The sequence below is a fragment of the Balaenoptera musculus genome, chromosome 8 (assembly GCF_009873245.2).
Source record: "Balaenoptera musculus isolate JJ_BM4_2016_0621 chromosome 8, mBalMus1.pri.v3, whole genome shotgun sequence".
Taxonomy (NCBI): Eukaryota; Metazoa; Chordata; class Mammalia; order Artiodactyla; family Balaenopteridae; genus Balaenoptera; species Balaenoptera musculus.
In genome coordinates, this window is record NC_045792.1 from 102578292 (window position 1) to 102592532 (window position 14241).

General features: G+C 59.8%; 1 protein-coding gene across 11 annotated transcripts in view; it reads right to left on the reverse strand.

The window, feature by feature from the left end:
- Positions 1–12920, reverse strand: part of NRXN2 (neurexin 2) — a 109540-nt gene extending 96620 nt beyond the window's left edge. For all 11 annotated transcript variants that reach the window (XM_036861697.1, XM_036861712.1, XM_036861702.1 and 8 more), the window contains exons 1-2: positions 12714–12920; positions 2369–3341 (exon numbers count right to left, since the gene is read on the reverse strand). In XM_036861697.1, the coding sequence (XP_036717592.1) occupies positions 2369–3092 (724 nt within the window). In that variant the 5' untranslated portion in view covers positions 3093–3341; positions 12714–12920. The remainder of the gene's footprint in view (positions 1–2368; positions 3342–12713) is intronic.
- Between the last annotated feature and the right edge of the window lie 1321 nt (positions 12921–14241).

Consider the following 14241-nt stretch of genomic DNA (forward strand, 5'->3'; position numbering starts at 1 on the left):
CATATACACATGATACAACCATCCCTGTCACACACAGGGACCCAAACACATCTCAGACACACAACCACACGATGCGCCTTCAGAAGCGCACATCTTGTATGGCTTACTGGGAGCCTCTGGCCAATTAATCCTTTCAGGGAATTAATACAAAGGCTCTGGTTGACCAGGGGGCCTCTGGCTGCATTTTTCATACACCCAGGCCAATTCTGCCACAGTGAGACCATGGACCAGCAGCCTCTCTGTAGCTCACATTTACCTTCCATCAACTTAGAAGGGTGGTTCATCCTATTTTCTTAGGAAGGCTTGGAGGGGAGAAGTCATAGGGACCAGAGAATCAAGTTAAAGGTCATAAAAGATTCCTCATGAAGTCCAGGTGTCTTACTGAGGTCTCACATGAAAACGCACGCACGTGGATACCTACACGAGCACCCGCACCCTTACTCTTGTGTACTACTCACTCTACTAGGCACAGGACTTCTATTTGCAAACACTACTTTTCAAACAGACCGTTCACATGTAACATACACGCTGCCAGACTCACGCACCACTGTGTGCAAGCAAACACGCACAGACACACAATTTCACAGTTTCGGGAGCACCTGCACTCCTTGGAGAAAAGGTGAGAAGGTGTCAGATTAACTTAATACACATAGTTCCTGAAGATACATCACCCAACCTTGTACAAACAACTCCCAAGAGCCATCCAAAACCTTCCTTATATATTCCTCTACCACAACTGCAGATACATAATCAAAATACAGACTTCCCAAGCCCAGAGCCACACCTGCAGATGTGGCTCCTCCCATGGCTGTAGGCAGGTCCCAGCCAGTAGGACACCAGCCCCAAAGCAGTCCCAGGGCCGTGCTGGTCTGTGGCACACACACTCCTCAAAGACCCTACCTCTTGAGGGCAGACACACACGCAACTGCTAAGTACTCCAGCTTCTAGAGGTGCTAGGGGAGAGGAACGCTCATCTGTCTGCACACATCTGCTAGAAAACGGCGGCCACAGACCAGGAGATGCACGTGCCCCGTCCCCAAACTGATGGGGAACCTCTCCCCGGCTCCCCAGCCAGACCAAAGTAAACCAGGGGCCTCGAAAGCCCTCCTTCCCCCACCCCCTCTAAAACCACAGCCCACCCCAGGCCTGGCGCCACCCTCGACCTTGTCCCCTCACTTCGCCCACTGCAGCCTCTTGCAGCCCGGGAGCCTGCGGAACCTCTCCCTCCCTTAACCTCCTTTTCAAGTCCCAATTCCACATCCAATTCCATATTCCAGAGTCCTCACCACCCCTCTCCAGCCCTCCAGTCACCCTTCCAAACCCCACGCTCGCGAGGGCTCCAGTGTTCAAAACAGAGGCCTCCACTTCCAGTTTCTCACCCGGGAGAGACGACCAGCCATTTTTTTTGCCCGTCAACAAAACCAGCAACTCTAGTCACGAGCCTGAGAGGCCTCAGCCACCCTGTCCCTCGGGCTTCCTTCACTCTCAAAACACTCGGTTCCCGCCCTCCTGGCGCGTGCAGTCACCCTGGCGAACCCCACTCGCCCTCATCTGCCCTCGCACGCGCCGCCCTGCCCTTCTCGCCGCGCCCACCGCCCTCCGTCCGGGGCCCTCATCCTCTGGTCCAATCCCGGCCTCTCAGACAGTACTTCCCGCCCACGCGCTGACCCTCAGACCGCGGCCCCGCCCTCCTGGGCCGACCACGCCCCCGCCTCCTGGGCCCCGCCCGTACCGACCCCACCCACGGCCCTCGCAGGCCCCGCCCCCCCCCGTGCTGACCCTCTCCTTCACAGCCCTACACAGCCCCCAGCGGTACAAGCCCCACACACCGTCTTCAGGACTCCTTCACAGGACTCCCACCGTCCCCGCCCACAAGGCCCCACCCACTGCATCACATAGGCCCCGCCCACACAGATCACATCCACCAGCCCTCACGGGCGCCTCACAGTCACCCACCCGCTCCAGACGCCCTCAAGGGCCGGCCCTCATCCTCTCGCTAGTTGGACCTGACTACACAGTCCTACCCACAGGTCGCCACAGGACCTTCACTAGAGGACAGGGAGAGGGGCACTGGATGGGCTCACGAGGCCGCGCCCACACTGGGCACGCCCACACGGGACCCGCAGGCCGCCCACGCCCACGCCAAACCTCAGCACCCCGCAGCTCCTGCAGTTCACTGGCTGACCGTGCGCGCCCTCTCTTTGGGACAGGCGTCCTCACACGCCCCTCCCAACTCGCGTGCTGGTACACACTCTCACTCGCCCCCGTGCCTGAGCCTGCGGGCCGCAGGCGCCCCTACAGGCCCAGACAACTCTCCCGCCCCTCACTCCGCGCCCAGGCGCCCAGCGGCGGCTCCCCCCAGGCTCACCTTCGCTGCAGAACTTGCCGCCGAAGCCCGTGTGGCTGCAGTCGCAGCCCACCTCGCCGGGAGCCAGCATGGTGCAGAGGCCGCCGTTGGCACAGGGGTTGCGCGCTGGCGCGCACAGCGGGTCGGCTGCGGCGCCGCGCAGGCCCTGGCTGCCCAGCAGCGCGGGGGGCCGCTCGCCCAGCTTCAGGTTGGCCAGGAGGCCGCTGAAGGGCGGCTCGTACTTGACGGTGCTGAGCGTGAGCGCCGAGAGTCGCACGTCGGGTGGGATGCCTCCCACGAACAGGTCGCTGGCCACCTGCATCTCGCGCCGCTTCGAGCGCACCTCGGCGGCGCGGGCCTCGCCGTCCACCGACAGGGCCGTGCGGCGCGCGTCGCGGGTCAGCAGCACCATGTGCCAGCGGTCGTCGGCCACCAGCGTGTCCAGCTGCAGCGTGGCGGGCTCGGCGCACGAGAGCGTGAAGCGCAACCGCAGGCGCCCTTCCACCAGCAGCAGCTCCAGGAAGTCGCAGTCGCCGCCGTCGTCCAGGTAGAGCAGCAGCGCGCGAGTAGTGTTGGTGCGCACGCTGAAGCTGAGCTCGCCGCTGCTCGCCGCTCCGGCCCAGCGCGCGTAGCGCGCCCACTGCCCGGGGCCGCCGCCGAACTCCAGGCCGCCCGCACCCGCCGCCAGCGTCAGCAGCAGCAGCAGCGGCAGCGACGGCGGCCACCACGGGTTCCCGGGCGCCATGCCTCCGGCGGCCCCGGCCCCGCCCGGCCCCCGGCCCCGCTCAGGCTTCAGAGCCGCCGGCGCATGGGGCGGGGAGGGGGCCGGGCGCCCCCCGCGCCGAGCGGGGCTCCCTCGCCGGCTCACAGTGCCATGGGCCCGGCCGCAGGGCGAGGCGAGCAGAGGCCCAGGTGCCGGCTTCCACGGACGGAGGCGGAGGCGGAGGCGCCCCTCCCCCGCTGCGGGCTCCGACGGAAGATGGGAGAGGGATGCCTGCGGGGAAACGGAAAGGAAAGGGTTAATGAGGGGCTCGGAGGAGGGGAGGTGTCGGTGTCTGGCTCCCCCCTCACACCAGCAAGAGCTCAACTGTTTCCCTTTAGGACTGGAGGAGCCGCCCTGACCTGGAGAGGGTCTCAAAACAAGAGACACCACCATGACGGAAGTACTGGGGGCCCAACCCTGGGGGGGGGCGGGAGATGACACTCGCTAGGGACATTATTGGTTTAAGATGTAGACAGGTAGGGAAGTAACACCTTCGAGTCCAGTAGGAGCCCAACCCAGATGCCCTCACCCCCGCCTCCCATCAGGACCAGGGCCAGCTCCTGTGGGTGAGGCCTAAAGACTCCTTCAGCTGGTGACCACAGCCCCTTCGTCTTTGAGACACCCAACCTCTGTGCGTGGCTCCCACCACCAGCCACGGCTCTCTCTCATCAGTTCCTGATGCTGGATAATGAAGTTGCTAAATAATTCATTAGGATTAATTAAATGCCAATTTGTCAATGGTTATCACTGGGTAACCTGGCTGGAAGGGGGCAAGGGAGAGAAACCAGCCAGGACCCAGGCATCCAGACCCCAAGCCCTCTCCATCCATGCAAAGAGACAGGCATCTGATTCGGTGTCTCCACTTCCCCCAAAACCACACTCACCCCTTCCTGGGCCCCAACCCCCTGTTCACCAGCCCAGGTCCTTCCTGTGAACCTAAATGTCTGTCACCCTCAACCTCCAGCTCCCAGTCTTCAGCCTGAAACCTGAGCCAATACCTGGGTTCTCTTCACCCCTCAGTTCCACCCTCCTCCTCATACAGGGCTGGGGGAGCCACCAGGAGGCAGGCAGCCTCATTTGCATAAAATTGCCTTTCTGAAATGATTACCCTTGTAACGGGCTGTCAGAGAGCAATTTATACCCCACGCCAGGGAGGGGAATTTGCATCTCGTTAAACTCTGAGTCGTAATTATTTATATCCAACAACCCTCCTGAATATTGCATTGATTTTATTTTGGGGAGGGAGGAAGGGAAAGAGGTGGGGAGAAGCCTGAGAGAGAAGCAGAGAAGGACCATAGTTTAGGAAGAGACAGGGAAAGATTGAAGGGGAGCGCGGAGAGGAAGAAGAGAAATCTCATGAAAAGGAAGAGTAATGGAGGAGAAAGGTGGCCTGATGGGGAGAAAAGGAATGAGAAGATAGAGAAAATTAAATTCCAAATTCCAACAGCATTTGTCAAGACCCTGGACGCTGAGCATTTTTACAAATGTCATTTTACTTAATCAGTCTGGGATGTCCCATTATTCCCATTAACCACTGGGGAAGCCCACATAGAGAAGTCTAGGGACTTGCCCAAGGTCACACAGCCAGTCAGCAGGGAACTGGGACTTAGATCCATGTAGGTCTGACTCCAGCATCTCCACAAAAGAGACAAAGGGCAGGGCAGCCACAGTTGTGGTTCAGAGAGGTGTGAACCAAAAGAAGAGAAGAGGGGTGACTTGGAGAGAGAGAAGGTTGGATGGCTGTGGTTCCTCCCTACATGGGAGGAAGCTGGAGTATGAAGGGGGAGAGAGAAACCCAGGGACCCCCTAAAAGGCCAGAGTGAGGGGTGTGAGCAGAGAGTCACGGGAGGGCAGGATGGTTGGAGTGATATGTATGCAGAAAGAAGATGGGGCAGAGAAGGCCTCAGGAGGCTGGCAACAGAGAGAGTTTGGGGAGCCATCTCCAAGAGACCCTCCAAACCCAGCTCTCAGGTCCTTCCATCTCGCTCCTTCTGACTGCTGCCCCCCCAGTCCTACAGGCTCCAAGAGGGTCTCAAGTGTCCTGCCCCAGCGCCCCTCCAAGGGCTGCCCCAGGGAGGGAGGTGTTCCAGGCAAGCAGCCCCTTCTCTCTCCAAACACTATCGCAGTTATATATAGCTTTGCCACTGCCTCTCCTCACTGGGTAATAGAGATAATTAACATGCGCGGGCTAATTAGCCAATCAAATTAAATGCAGCACCTGCTCCCAGCCTGATTGACGCCCTTACCCCCACACGCATGCACCCTCACCCCAGCCCAGGGCAGGGGAGAGGGTCCCTCAGGCTTGGGGGAGGGAAAGGCCAAACTCCCCCTCTTCCCAGAAGGAGCAGCCAGAGACCCCCAGCAGAGGCACGGCTCCGGAGGCCGCCGGAGAACTGCATCCTCCCTCCCTCCCGGACCCAGGGTCTCAGTCTCAGTCTGGCCTTGCCTCTGAGCAAGGCCCCCACCCCCTCCTCCAGACACTATTTTGGGGAGGGAATTAATTAGCTATCGATTTCTGCTGGCAGAGGGAATAGGATTTCGTGCTGCTGTCCGCTCACTCCTCAGCTCAGGAAAGGGAGGGGATTAGTTCCCCGGCCCCACCCCCATCCCAGTCCGTCTGTCATAGTCACAGCCCCCACCCTCTAGAGGGTGGCACAGGGGTTCCTACTGGCAAAGCCCGGGGTCAGGGTCTCCCTCATTCAGGAAGTTGGCAGAGGACAGAAAGAGTGAAGGATGGTGAGGCGGCCTCCAGAGGCTGGGAGGCAGATGCCTAGGTCCTAAAAGCCGGAAGGAATGTTACCTGGCTGGGGGATGGGAGCGGCAGTGGCAAAGTGGGTAAGAGTCCAGGAGGGGATGACTCTATCGGTCTTTGTGTGCCCAGATGTGGAGGAAGAGTGTGGCAAGGGAGCGGGTGCTGTGCGCAGGCACGTGCCTGCGAGCGCCTGCCGGGGTAGAGGCTGGGCTTCTGCGGTGCCTCCGGGAGGGGCCGGGGCAGGGTCTGGGCCTGCCCCCCCTCAAAGCTCATTACTCATTCTCCCCACAGCCCGCAGCTCTGCAGCACAGGCCTGCCTAGCTCAGCGCCAGGGGCACAGGGGCTGCAGAGCTGGCCAGGAGGTAGCCCCGGCCCTCCCTGCGTCCTCTCTCCAGGGACCCAGGGAGCAATGAGGCAGCTTCAGGCTTGTGAGGCAGAGATAGCCCCAAGAGGGGCATGAGCTAAGCGGACACCTGGGTCCTTTCCACCCCACGCCACCCTACAGTTCCCAGGAAACCTGCTGCTCTTCGCCATTCCTGTCCCCTCCCTTCGGACTCCCTGCCTCCCCAGGACCAAGCTTCTGCTGAGCCAGCCTTCAACCCACCCTTCCTCCCAGGACGCAGGGGCTTCCTGCTAACCTAGGATGCTCCATCCTTCCTCAGCTCCTGGTACGCAGCTCTCTGGCCTCAGGTCTCCTCCCCGTGGGCCAGGGCCATGGCCTTGCACAATTACATCAAGTAAACAGTGTCCCTGGAGTTGCACATGGCTCCTCCCCGGGGCTCATGCAGTACAGTGGGAGCCCCCCTGCACCCACAGTGTCCAGGTGCTGCTCCCCAAGATTGATTCTTCTCCAGTGCCTTCTGCCAGTGCGGGGACATTGCCAGAGCAGCCTCGGGATATCCTGCCTGCTGACTGATGTCAGTGCAGTGCACACTGCCAGCCACTGCTGGCCCAGGGCCACTGCTCCTCTGGGGAACAGACCTCTTCCCTGTAACTGGGGACTCTGCACCCAGTCAGCTCCCTAGCTCCCCCTACCCACAGGTGGACTCAGCAGCCTTGAGCCAGCGGTGATGGGAGTTAGAGAGGGTGGGGGTGGGGTGACTCAGCTGCGCTCAGGACCTCAGCCCACACTCTTCCCCCACAGAATCCTGTCCCACAGATTCTTTCTGGGTCCTCCTAGGCTGACAGCCTCCTTCCCATCTTCCCATGGCCAGGCCAGTGCCAGTGTGGCATCTGGGCTGCAACGCTGGGGCTTCCCACTGTGCATCGGGTGGCAGGCTGGACCACCACATGCACGCACTGTCTTACATATCCTCCAGTTCTAGGAGGTAGTTTTGTCACCCCGGGCTTACAAACAGGGACTCTGAGCTTCAAATGATGGATTCATTTGCCCAAGTGCAGGTGAGGGGCCGGCTGGCTCCAGCACCTATGGCCTTCCTTCTACCCTGCACTGTGCACGGGCCACAGAGCCCACCCTTCTCCGACCCAACCTTCACGGGGGCCACCGCCCTCTTCAGACAATCCAGACTCTGAGTCCGCCCCGGGGGCTGAAAGACACAGACCTCAGAGCTCACGGAGTTTACCCCTCTCGTCTTCTCTGAGGGGGAAACGGAGTCCCAGAGAGGGGCAGTGACTGACCCAGGGCCACAGAGAAGAGCAAGACTAAAATCAAGGTCGCTGGCCTCCCATTCTAGATGCTTCCCCTGTACCCACTGTTCCACTCCTGGACCTTTTAGCCTGACCAAAGGCCTAGCCCCCATATCACCAGCACAGACTCAGTGAATGGATGTGAATTCCAGGGTGAGATCGTCTGTACCCATTCCAGCAGAGCCCCTGGTCAGGGGTCTTCTCCCAGCATCCACTCAGCCCCTTCTCTGGCCACATCTACACCACACACACACACACACACACACACACACACACACACACACACTTCCAGCCATGGGAACACCAGCCTCCCTCTGGCTCTCCTCACGCCAGCTCCCTCCCTCGCCAGCTGGGAGTGTGACAGCAGGGGCCTCCCCCAGACATCAGGGAGGAAGAGCTGGGTTTACACACATTCTGGTGGCCCCAGAAGGCAGCCCGTGGACAGGTGGGAGAGTACGTGTTATGGGGAGGGAGATTTTGGCTCGAGCTAAAGAGAAACTTGCTGGCAATCCAAAACAGCCAACAGTGGAGTAGGCTGCCTCCGGGGGGGTGGGGGGGGTGGGGGGGTGAGTTCCCCGTCTGTGGAGGTGTGTGAGCTGAGAAAGGATGACTACTGCTCAGAGGTGCTCAGGAGGGGGGCTCTTGAATCATAGGGGAGGGGGCATCGAAGTGCTTGAGCTCTGAGGGCCCTTTCAGTTGCAGAAGGTGTTTTTTGGAGGGTCCTGTTTCCTCCCTAAAACCTCAGGCAGGATTGGTGGGCTGCGAATAGGTCCCACCCCCTCTTCCTGCTCCCTCCTTCCAGCCCTGATGACCTAGAAGTGACAAGGGAAGACCTTGGGCAAGTCCAAGTCCAGCCACATCTCGGCAGGGGGCAAAAGCAAAAGTGAGATACTGCAGTGATTAGAGGCACTGACTCAGGGGCCTGGGTTCATTCCAGCTCTACCCCTTTCTAGCTGTGTGACCTCAGACAAGTTGCTTGGCTTCTCTGGGCCTCAGTTTCCTTACGTGTAAAATAGAGATATTAGTAGTGCTGTCAAAATTAAGAGTTAATATATGTAAAGCATTTGAAACAGTGCCTAGCAGAGACTAAAGTGGAAAAGTATGTATTGTATTAATAATCACTTTTAAAACTCCTCATCTCATCATTTTACAGTTTGCAGAACTCTATGTGTCTCTTGTTTCCTTTGATTCTCACCAAGGCCAGATGAGAGAAGTAATGGTCCATCCCTTTCCCACCTGCAGGCCTTATAACTGCCCCCTTTTGCAGATGGGGAAACTGACACTCAGAGAAGAGAAGTTGCCTCTGAGTGCCCATTTCTATGGGACAGGATTCTGTGGGGGAAGAAAGAGTTGAGATCCTGAGAGCAGCAGAGTCACTCCCACCCCGACCCCCTCCAGCTCCCATCACCGCTGGCTCAAGGCTTCAGAGTCCACCTGTGGGTAGGGGGTGCTAGGGAGCTGACTGGGTGCAGAGTCCCCAAGGTCACACAGCTTGTCAGTGGCAGAGCTGGGACTCAGATTTTGCCTGCTGAGCCTTCCTCCCCTCTGCTGAGCACCTCCTCCTACCTAGGAAGGTGGGAAAGGGATGAATGGGTCTGGAGACTAGTGGAGGTCCCACAGCAGCACGGCTGGGAGTGGGCAGGTGTGTGCAAGGGTCCCCCTGAGCAGGTGTTCGTGAGGGGGGCTGAGCACAAGAGCGGCAGCTCAAGATGTGCATGACAAGGCTGTTGCCAGGTGTGGGGGGCTGAGGAGACGGGTGGGCTGGGGACCGAGGTGCAAATGAATGACTCGGCAGAGTGGGGGCCGGAGCACAGGTGCCTAGGAGCTTGGGGGTAGTCAGTGAAAGGAGTGAGCTCACCCCTGTGCCCACCCTGTGCTATGCACAGCTGAGGGATGATGCCGCAGGTGGGTACACCCCAGCGATGCAGAGGGGATAGATGGTTTCCAGGGGTAGACTTGTGAGTAAGCAGGAGGTGCCTGGGAATTTTCCTAAAGGTACCCCTGACAGGTGTGTGCATGCGTGTCGTGATGATGCTGGAAATAGCTGCCGTTTACCGGGGTCATGACAAATACATGACAAAGTTCACAGAGTGCTTAGCACAGAGCCAGGCTCACAGTAGGTACAGAGTACAGGCAGACCTTGGAGATACCACAGGTTCAATTCCAGACGACCACAATAATGCGAATATTGCAATAAAGGAAGTCACACGAATTTTTTGTTTCCCAGTTACACTATACCATGGTCTATTATACTGTAATCATGTGTGCAATAGCATCGTGTCTAAAAAGCAATGTACATACCTTAATTTTAAATTACTTTATTGCTAAATTACGCTAACCATCATCTGACAGCGCAGTGTTACCACAAACCTTCAATTTGCAAAAAATCACAATATCTGTGAAGCACAATAAAACAAAGTATGCCTGTAAATACAGTTGTTACTATTATTATTGTCAGCATAATCATCTGGCCTACTCCTCAGAAGAACCCCATGAGGTAGGTATGGGAACCCCCATTTTACAGATGAGGAAACTGAGGCTCACAGAGGGGCAGAGCTGAGCCCAGGCGGCCTCACTCTCACCCCACTCCACCGTGGCGGCAGCAGAGACAGCTTTGTAAGGATCAAGGACCGGCAAGGTGTCATGCAGATGCCAGGTTATTTGTTGAATGAGTCCCTGAGAGCCATAGCCCTGCCGGTGTGGACGGGGCCAGGCCGGGAGCGCCCCAGCAGATGGAGGAGCAGGGTGGGTGGCGTGGGCTCGCACTGTGGGTCGGGGTGTCCCCATGAGGGCTGGGAATAAATGGACAGCATGGCTCTGGCACCAGGCAGGGTGTGAGTGTGAGGATTAGTGCTGGGGGGTGCAGCGCCTAGAAATGGGAAGGTTCTGAGGATGGCAGGTGTGGCTGAGTGCTGGGCCGGACCCAGAGGGGCTGTGGTCGTGCACACCCAAGCCTGGGGCAAACAGCTTAGGACCAGGAAGAGAACGTGGTGCTTAATGATGGGGGTGGGGTGCGGCTAGGAGGAGAGGGTGTGTCCCAGGGAGTGAAGGTATGTTGCGAGAATACAGATGTGCCTGAGATGTCTGTGTGAATCCGGGGAGGTGAATGGTTGCATGGGGGGCTGTGTGCACCTGAGGGTGAGGGCTGACAGTGCAGTGTTGGGGCTCTGGGGGCAGGTAGGGGCCATGAGCGTGTCACGTACAGGAGAGCAGGGCGCCTGGGGGAGGTCTCTGAGGCAGGCAGTAAGGTGGCTGTCTCTCTGGGCGGGGAGTGTGGGCGGTGTGCAGCCGGGAGGTGTATTGTGTACGCAGGTGTGTGTGCCTGTGTAGGTGTGTGTCTGGGTGGGTGCCACTGAGCATATGTATCAGTGTCAGGTTGTCTGTGTCACTGGCAAGGGCGGGCGGGAGGGAGCAGCTGGACCTGGATAGAGACTGAGGACCTGGGAGGGGAAAGAGGTCCCCAGCAGTCCCTCTGGAAGCCAGCCCCCTCCTCTCAGGAACCCATAGTTTGGATTCAGCCCAGGCTGAGAAGCCAGCAGAGGCCCCGGCTCCTGGAGAGAACTGCCCAGCCATCCTCTGATGGCCGACCTCTGCCTGTCGGTCAGTCCCGCCCACCCTGTGGGTATGAGGACAGGACGGATCTGAGAACACCTCCTGTAGCAGGAATGAAGGAAGCCCCGAGCCTGACCCTTCTCCCCTGCCCCTAGAAAGATCCAGCCGAGCCTCAGATGCCAGCATCCCTGGAGGCAGAAGGAGTTAGGGACCTGAGTGGCCAAAGCACCCACAAAACAGAAGGCTTTACGGTTAACAGATCAGCCGACCTCCCTCCTCTCTTTCTTCCTCTGTCTTCCTTCTCTCTGTCTACTTCTCTGGCGAAAGATAGAGAATGCAAAGCCCTGAAGTCTACCCTGCCCCAAAAGGAATACCCAGACACTGGGAAGGTAGACGAGAGGGAGGGGCAGGAAAGAACGGGAGGTCCTCGCCCACCTGACCCCACCCCCAACACATAAAAAACTAGAAGTGTATGGAAGCCCCAAGGCAGCCAAGAGGACTGGAGACCCAAGACCCACACCCTAAGATTGATTTCATCACTCCAGGTCTGGACAGCTTCCCCCTTCACCTCCAGGCACCAAGAGCGAGCCCCTCCCAGCCCTTGCTGGCTCAATGAGGCACCGAATGCCTTCACCCAGGACTCAGGTGGGCGCTGAGAGTAAGGAAGACAACAGCCGCCCACAGCCAATTTTTTCCTCCAAGGACCCATCAAGGCTTCAAGGGCTCATACCCCAGCCCAGAGGACCCAGGGCAGATGGCTCCTTCAGCTGGGGAGGAGGCTGGGACATGAGGAATGCTCCCCTCCTCTTTGGGGGCAGGGGAGCGAGCCCAGGGCCCTGCAGCTTCCTCTCCCTGCAGCACTCTCTGACCATAACCCTGTCACCGCCCCCAGCGCGTTCCCACCCCAGCACAGCCCCCTCCTACTGATTTCCCAGTCTCCCTCTCTCATCACCTCCAACCTTCCCCCGCAAGCTTCTGCTCCTCTCCCTCGGGCCCCCCATCTTTCCCGGCTCTCCACCAGCACATGCCCATCTCTGCCTCTAGCACCTTGGCTCCTTCCCCTCTGCTCCCTCCCAATAACCTCCTCTCCCCTTGGCTCCCATCCCCCAGTAAAGCCTGGTCCTCCGTGGTGCCCCCCAGTATGGAGCCCTTGGCCTGGCCCTGCTCCCTGCCTCTCCGCTTCTCTCCTTTCCCCTCTCCAGCCCCCTCTCCTTTTCCGAGGAAGGCCAGTTCCTCGCTGGTTTCTCCCCTGCAGACCCTTCAGAGCACATCAGCTCCTCATCCCCTCTGGACGAGCACTGCTTCCAGCCCTCGGGGCTAGCATAGGCTGGGGACCCCCTTCAGAGCCTCCCTCACAAGCCTTCCGGATGCCCCTCCTTCTCGCCACATTCCTTCCCCTCAACGACCATCCCTCCCACCCCCCTCCATTCACCCCAGCTCAGGGCCAGTGCCCCTTCCACAGGGAGCCTCCGACCCCCAACCCCCCAAGCCGTTTAGCCGCCTCGCTGTCACCCAGCCAGCCCTCTCAGCGCGGCAGCGCCCCCGCCCCCCAATCCGCCCTTCTTGCCTCCCCCGCCCCTCCAATCGTTCCCCTCCCCCGATCGGCTCTCGCCCCCCCACCGTCCGTCTCCGCCGCAGCAACCCCCCCGTACCTGGTTCTGGGGGCGCCAGGAGCAGGAGGGTGGGTGTCAGAACCCCAGGGCCGCCCCGTCTCCGGCGGGTGGCAGAACCAGGGCCAGTGGTGTCTGCCGCCTCGCGCCTCTCTTCGCTCCCCGCCGCGTCCCCGCCCGCCTGCCGGTCCGCCCGCCCCGCCGCGGTGCCGCTCGGAGAAGGATGCTCCGCGAGTCAGGGCGGCTGCTCCCGCCGCCGCATCCCTGCAACACCGACTGACGGCAGCATCAGCACCAGTTTCCGCCCCCAGACGCGAGCATTGGATCACGCTGCGCTAACGGACGAGCTGCGCAGCCAATGCGAAGGCGCAGAAGCCGCCAGTCCCGCTGCTCCACAGGCCCACCCCCCCGCGAGGGACCCCGGCGTCCCAGCCTCCCGGCATCCGAGTTCTTCCCCGCTTCTCGAGGTCCTTAACCCTGGCGCCTGGGCCCCCAACCAGGCAGACCCCCAACCCAACCCCGGTGACTTTTCCGGAAACCCAGGCGCCCTAGCTTCTCGCCCTGGGATCCCGCATCCCCCGGCCCGCGGGCCCAGGTGGCAGCGCCCAGGGCTGGGGCGAGCCGAAGGGGAGGCTGTGGGCCCAGACTTGGGGCCCCGAAGGAGCAGGACCTGTGCGGGGCCCGGGCCGCAGCGCCCTCTGCTGGCAACGCCCTGGAGCGGGCCCGGGCTGCCCGGAGCCTAGGGACGTGGGCTGCTGGAGGCCCTTTCCAGCCCTTGCCTGGCTTCCGCCTCCCACTGCCCAAGGGCCCCCTGGCCGCCCCTAGAACTGAGGAGGGGTCTTTCCTGGGAAAAGGACAGAGGCGCGGTGGGGGAGGGACAGGCAGAGATGGGGGCGGGGTAGACCTAGGGGCTTGGGGTTTCCCAGCCCTGCCTCATGGGAATCCCAGAGTTTGAAGCCTGATTTCCAGTCCTGCCTGGAACTCTGGACTGGGATAGGAGTAGGTTGAGGGGCAGGGGCGTGGATGTACACTGCCCGGACCACAGAAGGGAAGCTGGCAGCAGCTCCCTTCAACCAGAATTTTCGGAGTGAATGTGGTGCTGGGGTGAAGGTCTTCCCTGTGAGGGCGTCTGCATCACTATGCATCGGTATGAGTTTGGAAAGAAAGGGACCACCTTCACTCACTCATCCAACCCAAGGTGGACCTGGCACCTAGCGTGTGTATCACAAAGTTGGACACTGGGCTTCTGAATGAGGGAGGCAGTGTGTGTGTGTGTGTGTGTGTGTGAAAGACCATTCTGCCAGCTCACTCCAGGACCCTGATTTCTGTTGCAGGGTCCGTGATCTGCACAGCCAGTGGTAGTTGGCGCTTCCTTAGCCAGAGGCAACATGCAAGAACACTAGCATTCGACCACTAATGCATGCATGCGCACTCGTGGGTGTACTCACAGCCATGTGCACACAGGCGTTCCCAAGGGGACACACAGGGACACCTGCAGAAATGCCCCCCCCATGGTACAACGCCCACAAGAAGCATATACTTGCTCAAGAACATACACAAACTTGTGTAC